Source organism: Miniopterus schreibersii, assembly GCF_964146895.1.
Source record: "Miniopterus schreibersii genome assembly, chromosome: 5".
Classification (NCBI taxonomy): domain Eukaryota; kingdom Metazoa; phylum Chordata; class Mammalia; order Chiroptera; family Miniopteridae; genus Miniopterus; species Miniopterus schreibersii.
The window spans coordinates 1,079,884-1,097,483 of NC_138106.1; the positions used below are offsets into that span (position 1 = coordinate 1,079,884).

The window sequence follows — 17,600 nt, forward strand, 5'->3', positions numbered from 1 at the left end:
TGTCACAGCTGAAGTGAGAGCTTAGGTGACCCACTTTGTGTTAGTGCAGATTCACCTAGTCAGATTTAATGTGAGAAACAGAACTGAAGGCATTGAAAGACAAGAAAAATCTAGATCATACGTAAACCATGGGTCAACCATTTATAATTTTAACCCAAAGGTCTTTTATTTAGATTACGTAACAGGAAACCTGCTGAGTATTTAAGATACATTACCTCATTGAATCCTCAGAACCACTCTGACTTAGGAAGCACAGCAGAGCCAGAGCCAGAGCCAGGAAAGGGAATGCGCATATTACAGACAAGAAAGGAAGCCTGCCCAAGTCACACTGCTGAATCAAAGTGCAGCTGGGATTCAAACCCTGTTCTGCCAGAATCCAGACCCTCTAAGAATATACCTTCATGTTAAATAGCACTCTATTTATTTTTTAAAAAATTCATGATAGCACCACCCAAACTGAAGATGTAGAAACCATCTTTCCCTGGAAACAGCTGCTTGTTAGGTATAAATCGAAGCTCCCTCAGAACATAAGTCCATATAGAACAAAGATCTGATAAGAAAACAAGGTAAGAGTAAAAAGAGTAGAAGGAAATCTTAACAGGTTTGCACCTCCAGTCTGAAACACCATAATGTAAGATATTCGGTAATCTAGACAGATGTGAGGCAGCATGAGAGCATTCTGGCTTTATTAACATCATTTAAGAATGTGTTACAGAGTTTATCAACAACAGGTTCGATGTACCAAAAGATGACAAGTTAGTAACGTACATTTATGTACTAGTGAGTCTTTGAATACAAGTCTACACGTACATCTACAGTAAGATTTGGAAAGGTGTGTTTCAGGAACTTGAGGGTTTAAGTAATGTCTGGAATGTTCTCACCTGTGGAGGAGGCACTGTTATAGGTGCGGGAACAGGAATAGGAGGCACAGGCACAGGCAGAGGCTTCGGTATGGGTGACACTGGTTCTGTGTGTGAGCTTTCTGCCCCTCCATTCTGAGCAACTTCATTTTCATGCTTCTTGGGAATTCCTTTCCAATCTATGGGAGTTAAGGAAATTTAACAGAAGCTTACCATGTTCAACTCATAACTTTAAATCCAAATAATTTTTTATTAAATGCTGATTACAATCAAAACCAGCAGTCTGATGATGTTAAAGAAATGCCTATGCCAATCTTATAAATATTATTTAAATTATCAAACATGCAAAACAACAGGCTCACTGTGTGCCAGGCACTTCATGTATACTGAGCAATCTAATCCTCAGAACCACCTGTAACTGGTTCCTAATGATTATTCCCCCCAGGTTACAAATGAGGAAAACAAAGACAATCTGTTCAAGGTCACACACTAGTAAGCAGCAGCGATGCAACCCCACCTAGACACACCTGGCTCTCGTGTGTTCTTATTTGGACAGAGGATCGGGGAGGGAGCAGCAGGGTCTCCCTCTGGACCACAGCCTCCCAGAATGCCTGGCACACAGCAAACCTGAACTGTTTGCCTGAGCAGACAGCTATGTGTGTGAATGAGGGCATCCTGCATTGTGGGAGGGGTCTGATCTGGGAGCAGTCAGTAAAGCACGGTCCACTACCCTTGGGCTCTCCAGCCACAGCTCCTGCGGACACTTCCTCTATACCTTCACTCTACGTGCCACGCCATCCCGTGCTCCTCCTGCTTCAGGCTACCTGCCCATCTCCAGGTCATGCCCATCCATGCTGCCCCTCTCCCTACTTCAACCCCACTGTCAACTTGGCATTTCTGATAATCCTGACCACGACTAACTGCATCTCCTCGCCATACACATTTACTTTCCACTACTTCTCTGGACACTTAAATATTTTCAAAGAAATTATTGTGCAGCATCAGATAAAAACACAGTATCAATGACACTCAGTTCTGGACTCATCTGATCTGTCCCACCCCACAGTTAGTAGTTATTTAGCCTGGACCTGCATCTTCCCCTGAATGTAAGGTGAGGAGCAAAGGCCACGTCTGTCGTATTTCCCGCTGTTTCCTCGGTTTATACAGAGAGATTGGCACCTGGTGGGCAGTTGAAAAATCTCAAAAACCACTGCCTAATGCAAATAAACATCTGTCACACATACCACAAGGAACATGCATGGAGTTTTAAAGACATGAGGTGCTGCTTTACCTGGATTCAGTGTGTCACTGTCCAACATGCCTCCCTCACAGAAACTCTCCAGCTCTTCAGGCTTGACTTTGTCCCAAGGAATGTAAGTAACACCAAGCTCCACGTCCCAATACTGCTTATAATCTGCCTTTATCCCTTTGTTCAAGGCCCAGGCAATCTATATCACCATTAAGTAAAATATAGAAAGAAAAGAAGAGAGTGTCATAAATTCTGAGAGTTAGGTGGCAAGGGAGCAATCTGGCCTGGCCACCCCTGTACCTTACTTGTCACTAGGAAACTGATGACCCATTTATCTCTTTCTCCTGGAATGGGGCTTTGCCTGGCACCACCTCCTTACCCACTTCCTCCAACCACCCACCACCCTCCAACCCAGCCAGCATAAAACTTAAGAGAAAAGAAAAAGATTTATTAGGGAAAGTGCAAACTTCCCTGTAGGACCCATCATACTGGGACTGCTTTAGAAAGTTTTAGATATCTTAGAATTAGTCAGCATTAGACAAACCCCTTTGTGGCAAAACCCAAGAGTAGAACAGTGGTGTGACACCGAGGAAACACTGCCTGTGGTGCCCTCAGGGGAAGAACACCCAGGTATCTGCATCTTTATCTCTGCTGAATATTTTTCATAGTTAGTTCTAAGGTGAGATGATAAACTTAAAATCTAAAACTTCTGAAACAAGATAAAATATTTTACTAAATGGCATTAAAGTCCCAATTAATTAAAAACCTTTGACGACCTGTTCTACCTACATTAAAAAATATATATATATCAAAATTTTGCTATGAACTAACGTTTAATTTTTTTGCTAACTTTTAGCAGATAATCTCTTTTTAAAGATGCATACAAAATGCCTGTGTCCAAAATTACGGTTTAAAAAACTGAACTCTCAGGTAGAAAATTAAAACGTACCTTTATGGATTTCTGGTTCACTTTATAGTTTCCTCGGCTCAGCTTCTGAAGGGCACGGTAAGCGTCTTGCCTATGAACCATGACAATATAGGCACAACCTCTGGGAGGAATCATCTGCTCCAAAACATTCCAATATTATAAAATATAATCACACAAAAGTAAAGAACAAGATATAATACTAAGTAACCAGTTCCAACAACCCCAAACATTAACCCATCTCCCCAGTCAAGCCAGTGTTCTATCACCTGAGATTAAGTAACTTGTAAACCAGCAATTTAAGTTTGGTCTCAACTAACTGCCAGTTATTAATGAGCCTACAGTCCCCTAAGCTTTATTACATAAAGACTTCTAGAAAAGGGTTTTAAATTAAACTTGGGTTATCAAAGTTGTGGTCAAATACAGAGAATGCTAAACAGAGGCTCAGAACCCTAAACTCTAGCCACACTGTCTAGAAAACCTGGGCAAGTGTTAAGTCCCAATCCTTAACTATAAAATGACAATCACACCTGTCCAACTGTCATTAAGCAATTTAATAAATACTCACATTAATGGATTCAATTGGACCAAACTCTTCTAAGAGACTGGCAACATCCTGCTGAGTAGTCCTTTTGTCCAGCTGTCCCACCCAGAGTGTGGTGCTACAAACTGAGAGTAACATTATCATCATAAACACACAAAATCACTACACTACAGAAACATGCACTAGTGACATCATGATACCTCAGGTTCGAGTAGCAAATCCCATACACATTTAAAAATTCTAGAAAACTGTGGTCCTGCTTCCAGAATTGAAACCACGACAGAGAATACACAAAAGAGTTGGAGAAAACTGGCCTCTGTGAACAGATCTAAGACTTGATCCTAACTCTTGATTACCAGCAACTGGGAGCTTTTGTTCACTATGTGTAGTTGTTCCCTCCCCACCTGTCAAGTGTGTAGCATGTGTCTCTTACCCACTATGCCCTAGTAATAAGCTTTACAGAGTCAGGAGTTTTATACATGCCCTAGTCATGTAAGTTAAAATTTCAATAGCAGCTATGGATGCAGAGCACACTCTACTAAACATATTTTAAGCACATAATGAGATTCAGAAAAATAACGCAAGGTAATACAATCTGTAAATTGGAAATCTCTATAAAAGTAAGAAGATATTAGTTATTCCGGAAAAAAATAAAATAAAACCTTTCCATCATACATGAGACCTAGCCAGACTTCTTATTTCCCACACTCACTCCCCACTGCTGCTTTGCAGCTGGCTTAACATACACTTATAATGCACAAAAGCAAATCCAAGAGCATACACTGAACAAATGAGACATGATAAAGTAGGATATTGCTAACAGAAAACATTTTAAACCCATGACACGAAAAAACAATGCAGGAAGTTTGAATGTAGAGGTTCACTTACCACTTGCAGTTTCTGACTTGACTGGAGGAAGGCCTTTTTGCCGGCGCTCTCTTTCTTTTTCTCGATCCCGTCTTTCTTGGGATCGAGATCGAGGAGAATGTCGGCGCCTGTCTCTGGACCGAGATCTAGAACGTCGATGACGAGACCTTCGAGATCTAGAACCAGATCGAGAGCGCCTCCTTTTTGGTGACCTAATATTTTCACGAGGAGGGAGAATGAATAGTGTATGAAGAAAAATTTTAAACATGTAAGCATGTACTAATTGTAAAAAGAAATTAAAAATACAAGTAGGTAATTTAATACATGAATTCAAGGAAAGACTTTTATTTATTTTTTTAAATATGATTTTATTGATTTTAGAAAGAGGAAGGGAGAGAAACATCGATGATGAGAGTCACTGATCAGCTGCCTCCTGCACGCCCCCTGCTGGGGATCAAGCCCACAACCCGGGCATGTGCCCTGACCAGGAATCAAACCTTAATCTCCTGGATCCTAGGTCGATGCTCAACCTATGAGGCACGCCAGCCGGGCAAGGCTGTATTTTAAATGACAGAAAGCTGACAGCTTATGATAGTGCCTCTTGTTGCCAATGGCTCCAGTAGTCAGCGCAGTGCTAAAGCCATCGGCGATTCAGTGTACAGCAGCAGTGTAAGATGCTGTTACCACTGAGCTGTACTGCACAACTGTCATTGAATCTCAGTCAAGTCTTCAGCAATTAAAAATGTAATCCAATTATAGTATTACTTAATATATTTCCACTTTGTTGGCTGATAGACTTATAAAGGAATCATGATTATTATAAGAATTATTAATACAAAACTCTGATAATTCCACATATGCTATCTGTACATAGGCATTTGAGCAGCTCAAAGGGAATAAATGACCTTAGAATTTTTAAAGCACTTCTGCTCCCACTCTCTCACAGACACACAAATACACAAGTGCTATTTTATTCACCCAACCTGGAGCCAGTCCAACTCCATGCCGCCTATGACATACGGCTGGAAAACATTTTCTATAAATTACCTGGATGCTGACCTAGATCTTGACTTTCTGCTATCAGACATATGCCGCTTAACCTCTTGAATACAAGGCTGCTCTACTTTCATTTCCTTTAAAAACAAACAAAACAGACAGTGTCATTAGGTGAGGAGAGTGGAAACTGTCAACAAGGTGTACGGCAGTCCCCTCGCCGGGTCAACCCCTCGCTCTGACACACGTCTCTCTTGGTTACTTGACACCAAACTACTCGTTTAATGACCAGTGGCCTTCAGTGGGAAATACTTTTTGTATGGTTTACAAGACCAGAAGAAATGCATTACTTGGCAGGCTATGTGGAAGTTACTTCATGTAGGTTACACTGCTGTAATAATCCATCACTAGGCGCTGGCTGGCTAGACATTCTGTACCTTGTGTTAGCCCTCAAGGGCCTTACTGACATTGGTAGTAATATTATGTCCATTTTATGGATGAAAAACTTGGGGGCCCAGAGAGGGTTAACATGTGCCCAAGGTAAGAGTCTTTCTCCATATTAAAACATGCAGATGACAAGCAAATAGGCAGGAACCTGACCATCAGCTGAGGCAACCACAGCTAATCAATACCAAGAGTGGAGCCTTACCTGATGTGCCTTCTGCGCAAGTGGTTCGCTGGGGGCCGGGAACGGGGTCGGAAATGGCTGCGGCACAGGGGCAGCCGGAGGAAGCACTGGCTGCGCCAGGGGTGGAAACGCAGGTGTGGGGAGAAGGCCAAATCCCGTCATTTGTCCATTAGGGGGAAGTGGAACCTTTGTTTTTAAAGGAAGAGTACGAGTAGGTTTTAAGTAATAGCTACCAAAAGTAAATTTTAAAACCCCTACTTCAATATAAAACTAAAATACCTTCAATAAATTTTTATCAAGGAAAAACTACAACACACAACAGTTATTAACAATTTCCACAGATAATCATTATTCAGAGAACTGTTACATATTCAAGTATATACAGGTTAAAAGTCCTATGACTCATTTTACAATTATAAACACATAGGTTTGGGTTTTATAGATTTAAAGACATAACTTCATTTATGTGAGGAAACCATGTGACAGAGCTTAAAGTCAGAGGTACTCTGATTTTCAGGAGAAAGTGGTTAGAAGCACTGACTGACTTCTAGGTTCATTCTTTAAAAAATGTACTCTAGCCCAGCTGTCATCGCTCAGCAGTTGAGCACTGACCTATGATCCAGGAGATCACAATTCGATTCCCGGTGAGAGTGCATGCCCGGGTTGCGGGCTCGATCCCCAGCAGGGGATCATCATTGATGATTTCTATCTCTCTCCCCCTCTCCCTTCCTGTCTCTCTGAAATCAATAAAAATATATTTTTAAAAAAATGTACTCTAAGGAGACTTTCATCTAACATGTCTACTTTTAGGATTTCAAATATAACGAGAGTGAACCACAACCTAACATATTTCTGCATGTGCCATTCCAATGTCAATACACTTACAAGTATAATTATAATATCACAAAAGAAGTATTCTTTCTAAATTATTTATAAACTTTCAGGAACTGCTAAACATTTGGAAACAAGTTCATAGGTTTCCTTCATATATTAAACAGGCGTATAAAATACTTTTCAAACTTCATTCAACAAATCATTAAAATCACAGCATCAACTTCACATCACCAAATGTATAAACTGGACTGAATAAGGAAATTAATCCAGTCTGAGTAGGTTTCTTAAACCCTTTCTAAGGTCATCGAGTATTACTTTCTAGGACCAGCTGTACAACAGAATCACCGCAGAGTTAAAAACAGGGTCTCTAGATTCACAATGGCACCAGAGGGCGCGGATTTGCATTTTGAAAATGCCCCTTTCTGCCCCCATTAATTGAAATGAATGGTCAAGCTCAGGAAACTTTGAATTAGAGGATTTACTAAAATGAATCCAACGAACGAATCTCTACTAACTCCCTGCAATTCTCCTGGGTGCTATGCTCCTCAAGAGAGATTTCAAACTATGTTCCCGCACACTGAAAGCTGGAAGCCCTCTCTCTAAAGCATCTCATCGCACAGTGGGGTTGGTAGCTAATAGGCCAGTTCCCTGAAACAGAGCCATGGTCTCTCTCTAAACTACTTGAACAAATATACTTATTATTATATTATGAGCATGTAATATTTAGCATCCTTGTTTTAATTAAAGCAAAAGGCAACTCAAATCAGTTATGTGCCCAACAGCTCTTACTGCAGGTGTAGTACTATTATCCAATCATGCAGCGGAACAGGAGTCTGTAAAGTGCAACCCATGTGCTCGAATGAACATCTTCAGTTATTAAAACGCAGCTGCAAGGAAAACACCTGTACCTGGTGGTGCACTGGATCCTGCTGTATCGCCATCATCGGAGGTTGAAACGGATCCATATTTGGATGTGGGGGGTATGCTGGCTGCTGCATGCTGTCTCCAGGAAATCCGCTGAAAAAGTACAAAGTAATCCTTTTAACCAGTAAAAACCCATGAGATTCCTGGCTACGTTTATACAGAAGCATAAAGAATGTTTTCCAGGAGTCACTGACAACATTTTACTGATCATCTACTTGCCTATATATTAACTAACACACTGAGCACTATTCCCCACATAAAAGCCATTTTTTATTGTAAATCTTACAGGATTCCCTCCCCATACAGGAGAAAACCCAAAATATCAATATTTAAAAAGACCATGACTGTATATGGGAAATGACCTTGCTACTCAATGTTCCGTACGCTGTGCCTCAGGAACGCTATCAATGCCACATGTCCGGAGGAACGAGACTTACAAGGGTGCCTGTGGAGGAGACGCAGCAGGCACAGCAGCAGCGGGTGGGGCAGCAGCGGCAGGTGCGGCAGGTGGGGCAGCAGAGGCCATGCTGGCAGCAGCGGCAGCAGCAGCATCTTCTTTCTTTGATTCTTCCATAGCTTCTGGCTCATCATCATAATCAAATCGATCAAGTAGCTTCTGCAACAGGTTATGTGGGTATTCCATTTTAAAATTTCAACTGCATTCGGTGCACAAAAACTTGGTAACAATGGATGTTTCCATCATCTCTAATCCCACCACGCTGTCAAGTACGATCTCATTTTCCCACAGGCCCCTAGGAGCTTGGTTCACAGACAAATCATTTTTACACAAATGCCATTTGGAAGAGTTTTTGCTCTGCCTTTCTTCCCCAATTGTAAACAGTGTTTTCTGACCACCGTCTAGGTGTCTACTTTATTGTTAACTTAGCAATGTAAGTATTTTATTGAAAGTCATGTTCCCAGACCAAAACCTTTGGAACTCTGCAAACATGACAATGGTATACATTTTCAGCAGGCTGTAAAATGTACAAAATGCAAGACCACCTCATCCAATCGCTATAAACACCCATAGAAAAATGTCCATCACCGCATGCTCAAGAAAGTCTCACCACCTGTGCACTAGCCTCTTTCTTAAAACTTCACAGGTCACCTCAGATTACCAGAAACTTTCATAAAAAAAAAAAAAGTGGGAGCATTTGGAAATAAAACTGAGATGGTACAGTTAGTGCATGGTAGACTCAGGATATAGACACTGGTCTTTTCGACTTCAAAGCCCCAGTCTCCGGCATCCAACGAGCAATCCCGTCTTAAGCTGTGTCCATTCTGCTCATGGATTTCCCACCTCAAATTCCTCAATTTGCAGTGTTCTGCCATAGTTCTGCTACAACTTTACTGAATAGGAGGTTTCTAGATTAGGAAGGGAGATCACGTGTTTCTTTGTAATTCTAGGCCATGTGAGTAAAAGTTCTTATTGTAACTGAGCAATTCAACACAGCCCAGACATCCTGCTGTTTTACGCACATCAGCTTATTTAACCCTCACAGCAATAAAATATAGGTGCTATCATCGCTATTTTACAGTGGTGCACACTGAATATCTAAGTAACTCAGTGTCAGGATAACGTCAAATTTAAAACTCAGGTCTAAATTGTCTACAAAAACCAAAACCTATGATCTCTGCAGTTTATCACATATAAATATGCTCCTTAAAGTTTTGTTTTTTAAATATATTTTTATTGATTTCAGAGAGAGGAAGGAGGAGAGAAAGAGACAGAAACATCAATGATGAGAGAGTCATCATTGATGGGCTGCCTGCCTCCCTCCTGTAAGGCCCCTGCTGGGGACTGAGCCTGTAACCCAGGCATGTGCCCTGACTGGGAATTGAACCTTGGTCTCCAGGATCCTAGGTTGACACTCAACTGCTGAGCCATGCCCAGCCAGGCTGTTCTTTAAAAGTTTTAAAGATTTATACCTATTGCTCTGGGAAAAGATCTGAAGCAATTAAAAAATTACAAAGAGATTCATCCAAAACCACATTTTTGTTGCTTTTTAGGAAACTGAAGATTTATGAATCAGCTGAAATAAACAAATTGTCCCCAGTCAACCTGTTCGACTAGCTTAAAATAGACATTTTTAGCCATAGGAAAAGCATGGCCCTCCTTTTTCTAAGCTTCATATAAAGACAAACATTGACCATCCCACTTAAGGTAAAACATTAGAGGGATTACAATTCAAATTAACAAGCTACAGATACCACTAGCATTGCTATTATTCAGCATTTTCCTGGAAGTCCTTAGCTACTAGTACATTAAAAAAGAAAAACAAACAGGCATCGATGTGGAAGAGGAAAAGTCAAAAAGAGCAGCTACCTACAAAATCTGAGAACCAACTAGAAGACTAGGTGTTTAAATACCATGACCATTACAAGATAAAATAGAAACCAAGCTTTGCTTTATGGCATCATTATATGAAACACTAAACATGAAAAATGACAAATAGCCAAGAATAAATATAACAAATGTACAAAACATATATGAAAAAACACTGTAATATATGGAGACTGCATTAAAAAGTGTCAATACTTCTTAACCCATAAATTCGTAAGTTCTAAAATTTATGCTCAGGTTCATCTGGAAAAGTATGCTGTGATGGTTAATTTTATGTGTCAATTAGGCTAGGTTATGGTGTCTACCTGTTTGGTCGAATATTAATCTAGGTGCTGGTGTGAAGACATTTTTAAATGTGACTAACATCTGTATTAGTGGACTCGGAATAAAGAAATACCCTCCATAACTGGAGTGGGCCCCAACCAAAGCAGTTGAAGGTTTCAGGAACAAGAACTTAGGTTTCCTGAAGAAGGAACTCTCAAGACGGCAACACAGAAACCTTGCTTATCACAATCCAGGCTCAAGGCTGTAACAGTAACTCTTACTGGAATCTCCAGCCTCCAGTCTGCCCTACAAATTTCAAATTTGCCAACCTCCACAGCAGCATGAGCGAATGCCTTAAAAATCAACCAAATTCTTCCTCTCTCCTTCCCATGTGTGTGTGTATAAAACTGGCTTGATTCCCGGGAGAACCCTGACTATAACACACGCTCAAGAATAGCAACGGAAAATCTGGGGGGAAAGAGGGGAAGACACAACACCTGGAAACAAAATACGATATGTAAGTTGCAAATATTTAAATTATAATGCAAAACAAACATATTGGTGGGATAGAACAGTGGGACAGAAAGGCATAGACACAGGAGAATTTAACAGTGAGGGTGAGTTAGTTCTTTCTAAAAACAAAAACTTAACTACTGTGAACCAGATTCTAAAGTAGGTTCCAAAAGAACCTAAGAGACAAATGCAAAAAACAAAAATATAAAGCTACTAGAAGAAAATACAAAAAACAAACAAACAAACAGGTGGGAAGAGGTTTCCTGATCAACACACAAAACAGAGGAGAAAACCAAAGTATTAAGAGTTCACCTACATCACCTGCATGGAAATAGCTCTGAAATGTGCACACGAATCTTCAGAGAGAAATGGTTTAGAGCACTCAGTGTTACGTGTGTTCTCCCCTCATGCATGTACGCCTTTTCACTCAAAATTGTATCCGACCTTCTTCAGAAAAGAGGTCATTCATAAATCACCAACACACAGCCCTGGCCGGTAGCTCAGTGGGTGAGAGCCTTGTCCTGATACACACAAGGCTGCAGGTTCAACCCCAGGTCAGGGCACATACAAGAAATCAAATCAACCAATGAATGTGCATAAATAAGTGGAACAACAAATCAATCTTTCTCTCTCTCTTTCTAAAAAAAAAAAAAAAAAATCAATAAAAATGAATAAATAAATAAATCACCAGGATATAATGACAGTGTTTGCAGTATGGAGTCTTAATTTGGACTACCAGCATATTTTATGTAAGATTCAATAAAAGTTCTTTATCATACAATCAGAATGCTGGAAAGAAATCACAAATCTCACAGATGATTGAACTTAAAAGTTATTTCTAGGATCTTCAAACTTGTGTTTTTTGCAGTGAAATCTGTGAAATTAAATAAAATTTTATATAGCCATAAACCAGATAGATAGAAAAGACATAAATATGAGACAAGAGTGGAGTTGTAGGGTTAACATTTCCACCAGGAGCTCTGAGCTGTGCTTACCCAGCACAACTATATCCTTCCTGGCTGCCCTTAAATATGCCTTCCGAGGCCCAGCAGAGCAGTGCCCTCGTACAGGTGTGGTAACTAAGGTTTCTTAACAGCAAAAACTGGGGAGGCAACTTAAGGTCTGTTGAAGGAAGAATGGCTAGACAGGGATGTGTCCATGGAATGGAATATGCCTAACAAGCACTCAGTGAAAACGTGGGTCTAAGTCTATTAACCTTCACAACAACAAAAATGGGATGAGGTAATTAAGATCAAAACAAGCAAGTTAAAAACAGTGTATATATACCACAACCAAATAAAGGCACACGTCCAAGGAGATAAATTCTGAAATGACGCACAGCAAAATGTTACAGCAGCTATCCCCAAGTATGGGGTTTAATAGTAAGTGGTCTTGTTTATACTGTTTACTATTTTCTGTCCTTTATTTCTTTTTTTACTGAAACTTTTTGCAATGAGATATATTACATTTATAACCAGAATAGAATCATCAATGTTTTGACACCGTGGGGAATCCCTGAAACCACAAAACAACAAAACAAACAACCCACAGAGACGCTAGAGAAGGGCTAACCTTCACACCCCGAGTGCCATGAATTCGGTGGCTGTGTGAGAGGAGCATACCTTGTCGAACGCAGTGGTTTTCTGCTCAGGGGGTGGCGTGGGCGTCGTCTTTAACTGAGCAGTGATGGCCTGAACCTGCGCCATCACAGCATTGTCAATGGCAGGAGACTGTGGTTTTGGAGGCTGCTGAAAAGTCTGAAGGATCTGCTGAAGCTAAAAAAATGGGAAAACTGATAAGCTACCTAAACAAAGCATAATCACTGTATCAAAAGACATTTTACTTAAAAAAAAAAAAAAAAAAAAAAAAGGGACTCAAATAGCATAGGCACAGAGTAAACTAGAAAAAAGAATCACCATTTCAATACTGGTTAATATAGCAAGGATACGGCGTGTGTTGCTTAAAGTTAAAAATGTATGCTGACAACTGCAATGGTAGAAAATAATGGTCAAAAGGAAGAGAAATACATTGAATTGCGAGCAAGGTAAAAATATGTTTATTAGAAAATGTAAAAGTCATCTCCAATTCAAGTAATTCTGAAATCAGTCCGAAAAGTCAGAACTGTGAGCAACACTGGCCACTCATCTGCTCTGAAGTTCTCTGCAAGGGGCACTGCCCTTTCTGAGCTGTTCCTTGTTTTTCACCCCCCCCTCCCGCCCATTATTCCTAAACCACTACATTCCTAGTCAAGGCTTTTCTAGCTGGAGAGTAGAACTACTTCCTCCCTTGAATGTGTTCATCATTAGGAAAAGAAAAGAACTTGCAATAGTATCAAATTGCAAACCATAATGTAATCTGGGTGGGCAGTTTACCTGTTGACCTTGCGTTGTCTGAAACAGCTGGGCCACAGCAGCAAAAGCGTCAGAGCTGGGCAGCTGTGGTACAGTTGGGACAGAGTTTGTAGTGGCCAGTGGGGGTTCAGAAGAAACTTTAACCGGAGGTGGAGGTGAACCTAAAAAAGAAAAGGTCATTCATTAAGGCCTAAGAAAACTTTAACCTGCAAAATTTCCTTTTTTACATTCCATTAAGCTTCTTTACCAAAATAACATTCTGTTCAGTTTAACACATAGTAAAAATATAAATTGTGATCCCAGAGTCTATACTGGAACAAGTATTGGAAGAGCAGTATTTTCATTACAAATAATTATGGAAAGAAGACCATCCCTTCCTCAATGTCAACTCGTTTCCTTTTCATGAAAAAAATTCCACCAATATAAACAGACGCCAAACATTTCATGTATGGAGAGAGCCATCCCATTTTCTAATTCATAGACACACTTGGCCTTACCTTCATTATTAGTGACACTTTCTGCTCCAGGGACAGCATTACTGCTTCCTGCTGCCATGTCCAAAAGAGGCTGGATAATTTCAATTTTGAACACTCCATTTTTTTGCCAAAGGTTCAGCACACGAACTATTTTACTCTGTTATGTGTGAGAAAACATGAATATACAATAAATATTTGCATAAATAATTTATTACACCTTACAAAAGAGAAAAAAAACCACAAAAACCAAAACCCCCACAAAAGAACCCTAGGCCAATTTTTCCATACTAAGTCTGTGTTGCAAACAGGAAAGTAAAATCTGTTATCAGAATCATAGCCTGGTTAAACTACTCTGATCAGCCTTTCTTTACTAGTATAATCTACAGGAAGAAACAGAGAAGGAAAAAAGAGAACAGAAAAGTAATATAACCTACAGAATCAAAGGAAACAGGATTATTTAATAATAAAGAAATGTATCTGAAATTTTCATATTCTATTCATGGTTAAAAAGAAACCCCATCACTGACCAAAAAAAGTTAATAGAATTCAAGAATTTCTTTCGGATGATTATAACCATTACAATAGTTAAGAAGCTGGCCAGCAATGGACAGGTTAAGTTGTTTTGTGAACAGTAAATGTGAAGGAGACCCAGAGAAGATGTGGTATTTAGGGCATAACCCTATCTCCTACTGGAGGAACGATGCTCTTCTCTTGTGCACTTTCCCACAAGAGCACTCCTCCAGCACAGTGCCCATGACACTGAGATCCACATGCTGCTTTTACTGCACACCTCCACTCCTCATCCCTTGGAGCAAGCTCACCAGTACACTGCCCTCACCTCCTGGGGTCCAGGCGTGACGAAACGAGCTACAAGTGTGAGGAGTCAAAACTGCAGCCTGGCTTCTAATAAGCACCACTCGCGCATGCGCACCTCTGTACGCTGGATAAAGCCATCCATCCCTCTCTCCTCTGGAATAAGTAGCCATCTGAGACGAACCCTGCCTTTCTCTACTACAGAATTTCCTTATCACTCAACTACAAGTAAATCTTTCCAACAATGTCTTCTTTAAAGCAAAATGGTGCTTTCATATTTCAACAATACAACATTCCTAAAGGACTTGACAAGAAAAAAGATATATATGAGAAAAAACCTGAGTTTTGTTTCAAGTTCGGAGATTACTATATGATTATCTTTCTAATATTCCAGTAGGTTTCGAATATCTAAAATACATTTAAATAGATTCAGATAAATATAAATAAAAACAATACATTTTAATCAAAAAGTTATTAACTCTACCTTATCTTCAGATGGACAAAGATATAAATATTGGAATGTGGCGGTTATGTTTTTAGAGAATCTTGGCCCAAAAACATCTTTATCAGTTCCAAACTGATGACGAGACTGTCGTACAATTGAGTCGATTACATATAACCCTGGAACCTTGTATTCTGGTTTACACTATAAAGATAAAGATATAAAGTCAATACAAGAAAAGCAAAATCACAACTTGATACCCACTTAAGGAACTGTACAGGAATGGTTCTTTGTTCTTAGAAACTACCTGAATGGTTAGCTGTCTCACTGGCCAGGTTGTCAAATTGCCCAGTCTATATGGAGCTGCCGCTCTCCCTCCTTCCCTCTCCCTTTTTGCCACTCTCTTGATACTTCAGACCTCCGTGTTTCACTCTTTTGTGACCCCTCTACCTCCCACACCATTTCTGATCCCTCTACCTCCCACAACAATGTCCCAGTATCAACATTATCAATCCTTAAACCACTCCAATATAAATCCAACTCATCCTGCTCAAAAAAATAATTTTTACCTCTTAAAATGATGAAAAAGGTAATTTTAACAACATATCAATTTTATTCTGTTCAAGCACAGTACCAGAGAAACAAAAACTAAAAGGAAAGATCATTTTTGGCCTATAAAATGGAAAAGATAAAAATAATAGAGAAACAGACACCCACATTCATTCTAGTGGTATAATCTTTATGGAAGGTGATTTGCAATAGAAGCAAAGCCTCATTTAATCCAACAATTCTACGTCTAGAAATATATCTTAAGAAAACCAATTACAATGCATCTATTTTTTCCACAGGCCAGCCACTGGAGTGAAACGTCCCACACAGGAAACCAGCTGAGTAGACGGTGGAGACAATCATGCGATAGAGCATGTTGCAAACATTTATGATAAACCCAGTGGGGAAAGCAGGTACCAATCAGTGTGGGTCCGCTTTCCCTTTTACTGGTGTACATGTACATAATAAAACAGGAGCAGACCCAAATGTAAATACCTGTGTATGGGTGGGTGGGGGGATGCAGGTAGTTTAAATTTCCCCCCATTTTACTTATTTGCACTTTGACTGCTTCTCTCTCAGTCATTATTCAAAGGCCATGGGCCAGAGCCATCTCCATACATGTTTACTAGTCTGCACTACATGGCACAGCTCCAGGCTGGGGGGACGGGGGGACGGGGGTGGGGGGGGCGACACAAAGATGCCTAAGCCTCCATCCTTGGTCCTCTGCTGAGACACACACATGCTAATCACACGGTTGTAAAACACACTAGCACTGTAACTGAAAATGATTTAATTATGGGGGGAGCAGGGAAAACTTTATAAAGTGCTTTCATTTGAAATGCTTCCAGATGAGTTAAATGCTGACGGAGTAACAGGGCAAAGGGCAGGAGGCAGGAGGCTCGGGTGGAATCCTGCCAGTCAGAGCCCTGGGAGTTGCTGCTGAGGCCTCGCCTCCCTGCCTCCCTCGTGTTCCCACTCAGTCAACAGCACTGCTATGAAGTGGTTTTGTTTTCTTTAAAAACCCTCTAGAGATTAAAAAGAACCGGCAGCAACAACTTTTTTGTTAGTGGCTTTACAAGCATCCAAATTACAATTTACAAAGTAAATTACAAATTCTGAAAATAACTAAAATGAGGTAAGAATTAAATGGATAGTTACCTTTTTGATGAACTTTTCTACTATTTGAACTACATGCTTATAAAGCTGAAAAGAATTAAAAGAAAATTATTGTCCACTTTACATATTTCTGCATTTCCTGCAATGTAATAAGAAAATACTCAAAGCCTTAAAATCTGCATAATTTAAATAATTCTCAAGATACAAATACCATATATATGATTCCACTTATATGTGGAATCTAATAAACAACAACAAAAAGATAATACTGAATAAACCACCAGAAATAATCTAGTCAACAACTGAAAAAAAATCAGGAATTAACTAAAGTACAAATCTACAACCTCTGCCCCCCAAATAGAAGGCCTTTTCCTTAGATTTTTTTAACCAATAAATCTTCATAAAGCAGTAATCAGGCAACTTTGAGAGGGCTGAGAACAATGGAATTAGAACTAAACTATGCAATTTCTAAAATGAGTCACTTATTTAGGTGTGATCTTGGGTAAGGAATTTAATTTCATGGAGCCTAAGTTTTTGTTTTTAAATAAAAATGAACCTAAGACTCACCTGATTTATAACATGAATGAAATGAAATAAAGAAATTCACATTGTTTAGCCTTACACACGCACAAAAGGCCACCAAGAGGGGCTGGGTGTGCTCATTAGCTTGACTGTTCACCATAAGTGTGTATGTATCAAATCATCATGTTTTACTATATATTATTAAATACATACAATTTTTATTTGTTAATTACACTTCAATAAAGATGGAAAAATATGCAAGGTAAATACTCATAACAACAAATAAGGGGAACCCCATTTTGAAACAGCACTACAGTGGGAACGCACCACATTCTATCATCACTGTGTACCTTTGCAAAAGCTGGTGGGTATTCCTTGGCTAAGGC

General features: G+C 39.8%; 1 protein-coding gene across 4 annotated transcripts in view; it reads right to left on the bottom strand.

The window, feature by feature from the left end:
* Nucleotides 1-17,600, bottom strand: part of SCAF4 (SR-related CTD associated factor 4) — a 55,517-nt gene that overhangs the window by 17,615 nt on the left and 20,302 nt on the right. For 2 of the 4 annotated variants that reach the window (XM_081138914.1, XM_081138912.1), the window contains exons 3-16: nucleotides 16,735-16,779; nucleotides 15,070-15,231; nucleotides 13,794-13,929; nucleotides 13,318-13,457; nucleotides 12,568-12,720; nucleotides 8,262-8,440; nucleotides 7,809-7,917; nucleotides 6,088-6,252; nucleotides 5,505-5,578; nucleotides 4,467-4,657; nucleotides 3,603-3,703; nucleotides 3,059-3,172; nucleotides 2,152-2,308; nucleotides 882-1,039 (exon numbers count right to left, since the gene is read on the bottom strand). In XM_081138914.1, the coding sequence (XP_080995040.1) occupies nucleotides 882-1,039; nucleotides 2,152-2,308; nucleotides 3,059-3,172; nucleotides 3,603-3,703; nucleotides 4,467-4,657; nucleotides 5,505-5,578; nucleotides 6,088-6,252; nucleotides 7,809-7,917; nucleotides 8,262-8,440; nucleotides 12,568-12,720; nucleotides 13,318-13,457; nucleotides 13,794-13,929; nucleotides 15,070-15,231; nucleotides 16,735-16,779 (1,884 nt within the window). Of the gene's footprint in view, nucleotides 1-881; nucleotides 1,040-2,151; nucleotides 2,309-3,058; nucleotides 3,173-3,602; nucleotides 3,704-4,466; nucleotides 4,658-5,492; nucleotides 5,579-6,087; nucleotides 6,253-7,808; nucleotides 7,918-8,261; nucleotides 8,441-12,567; nucleotides 12,721-13,317; nucleotides 13,458-13,793; nucleotides 13,930-15,069; nucleotides 15,232-16,734; nucleotides 16,780-17,600 lie in introns of all 4 variants that reach the window. The other 2 variants (XM_081138913.1, XM_081138911.1) reach the window with 1 other exon arrangement.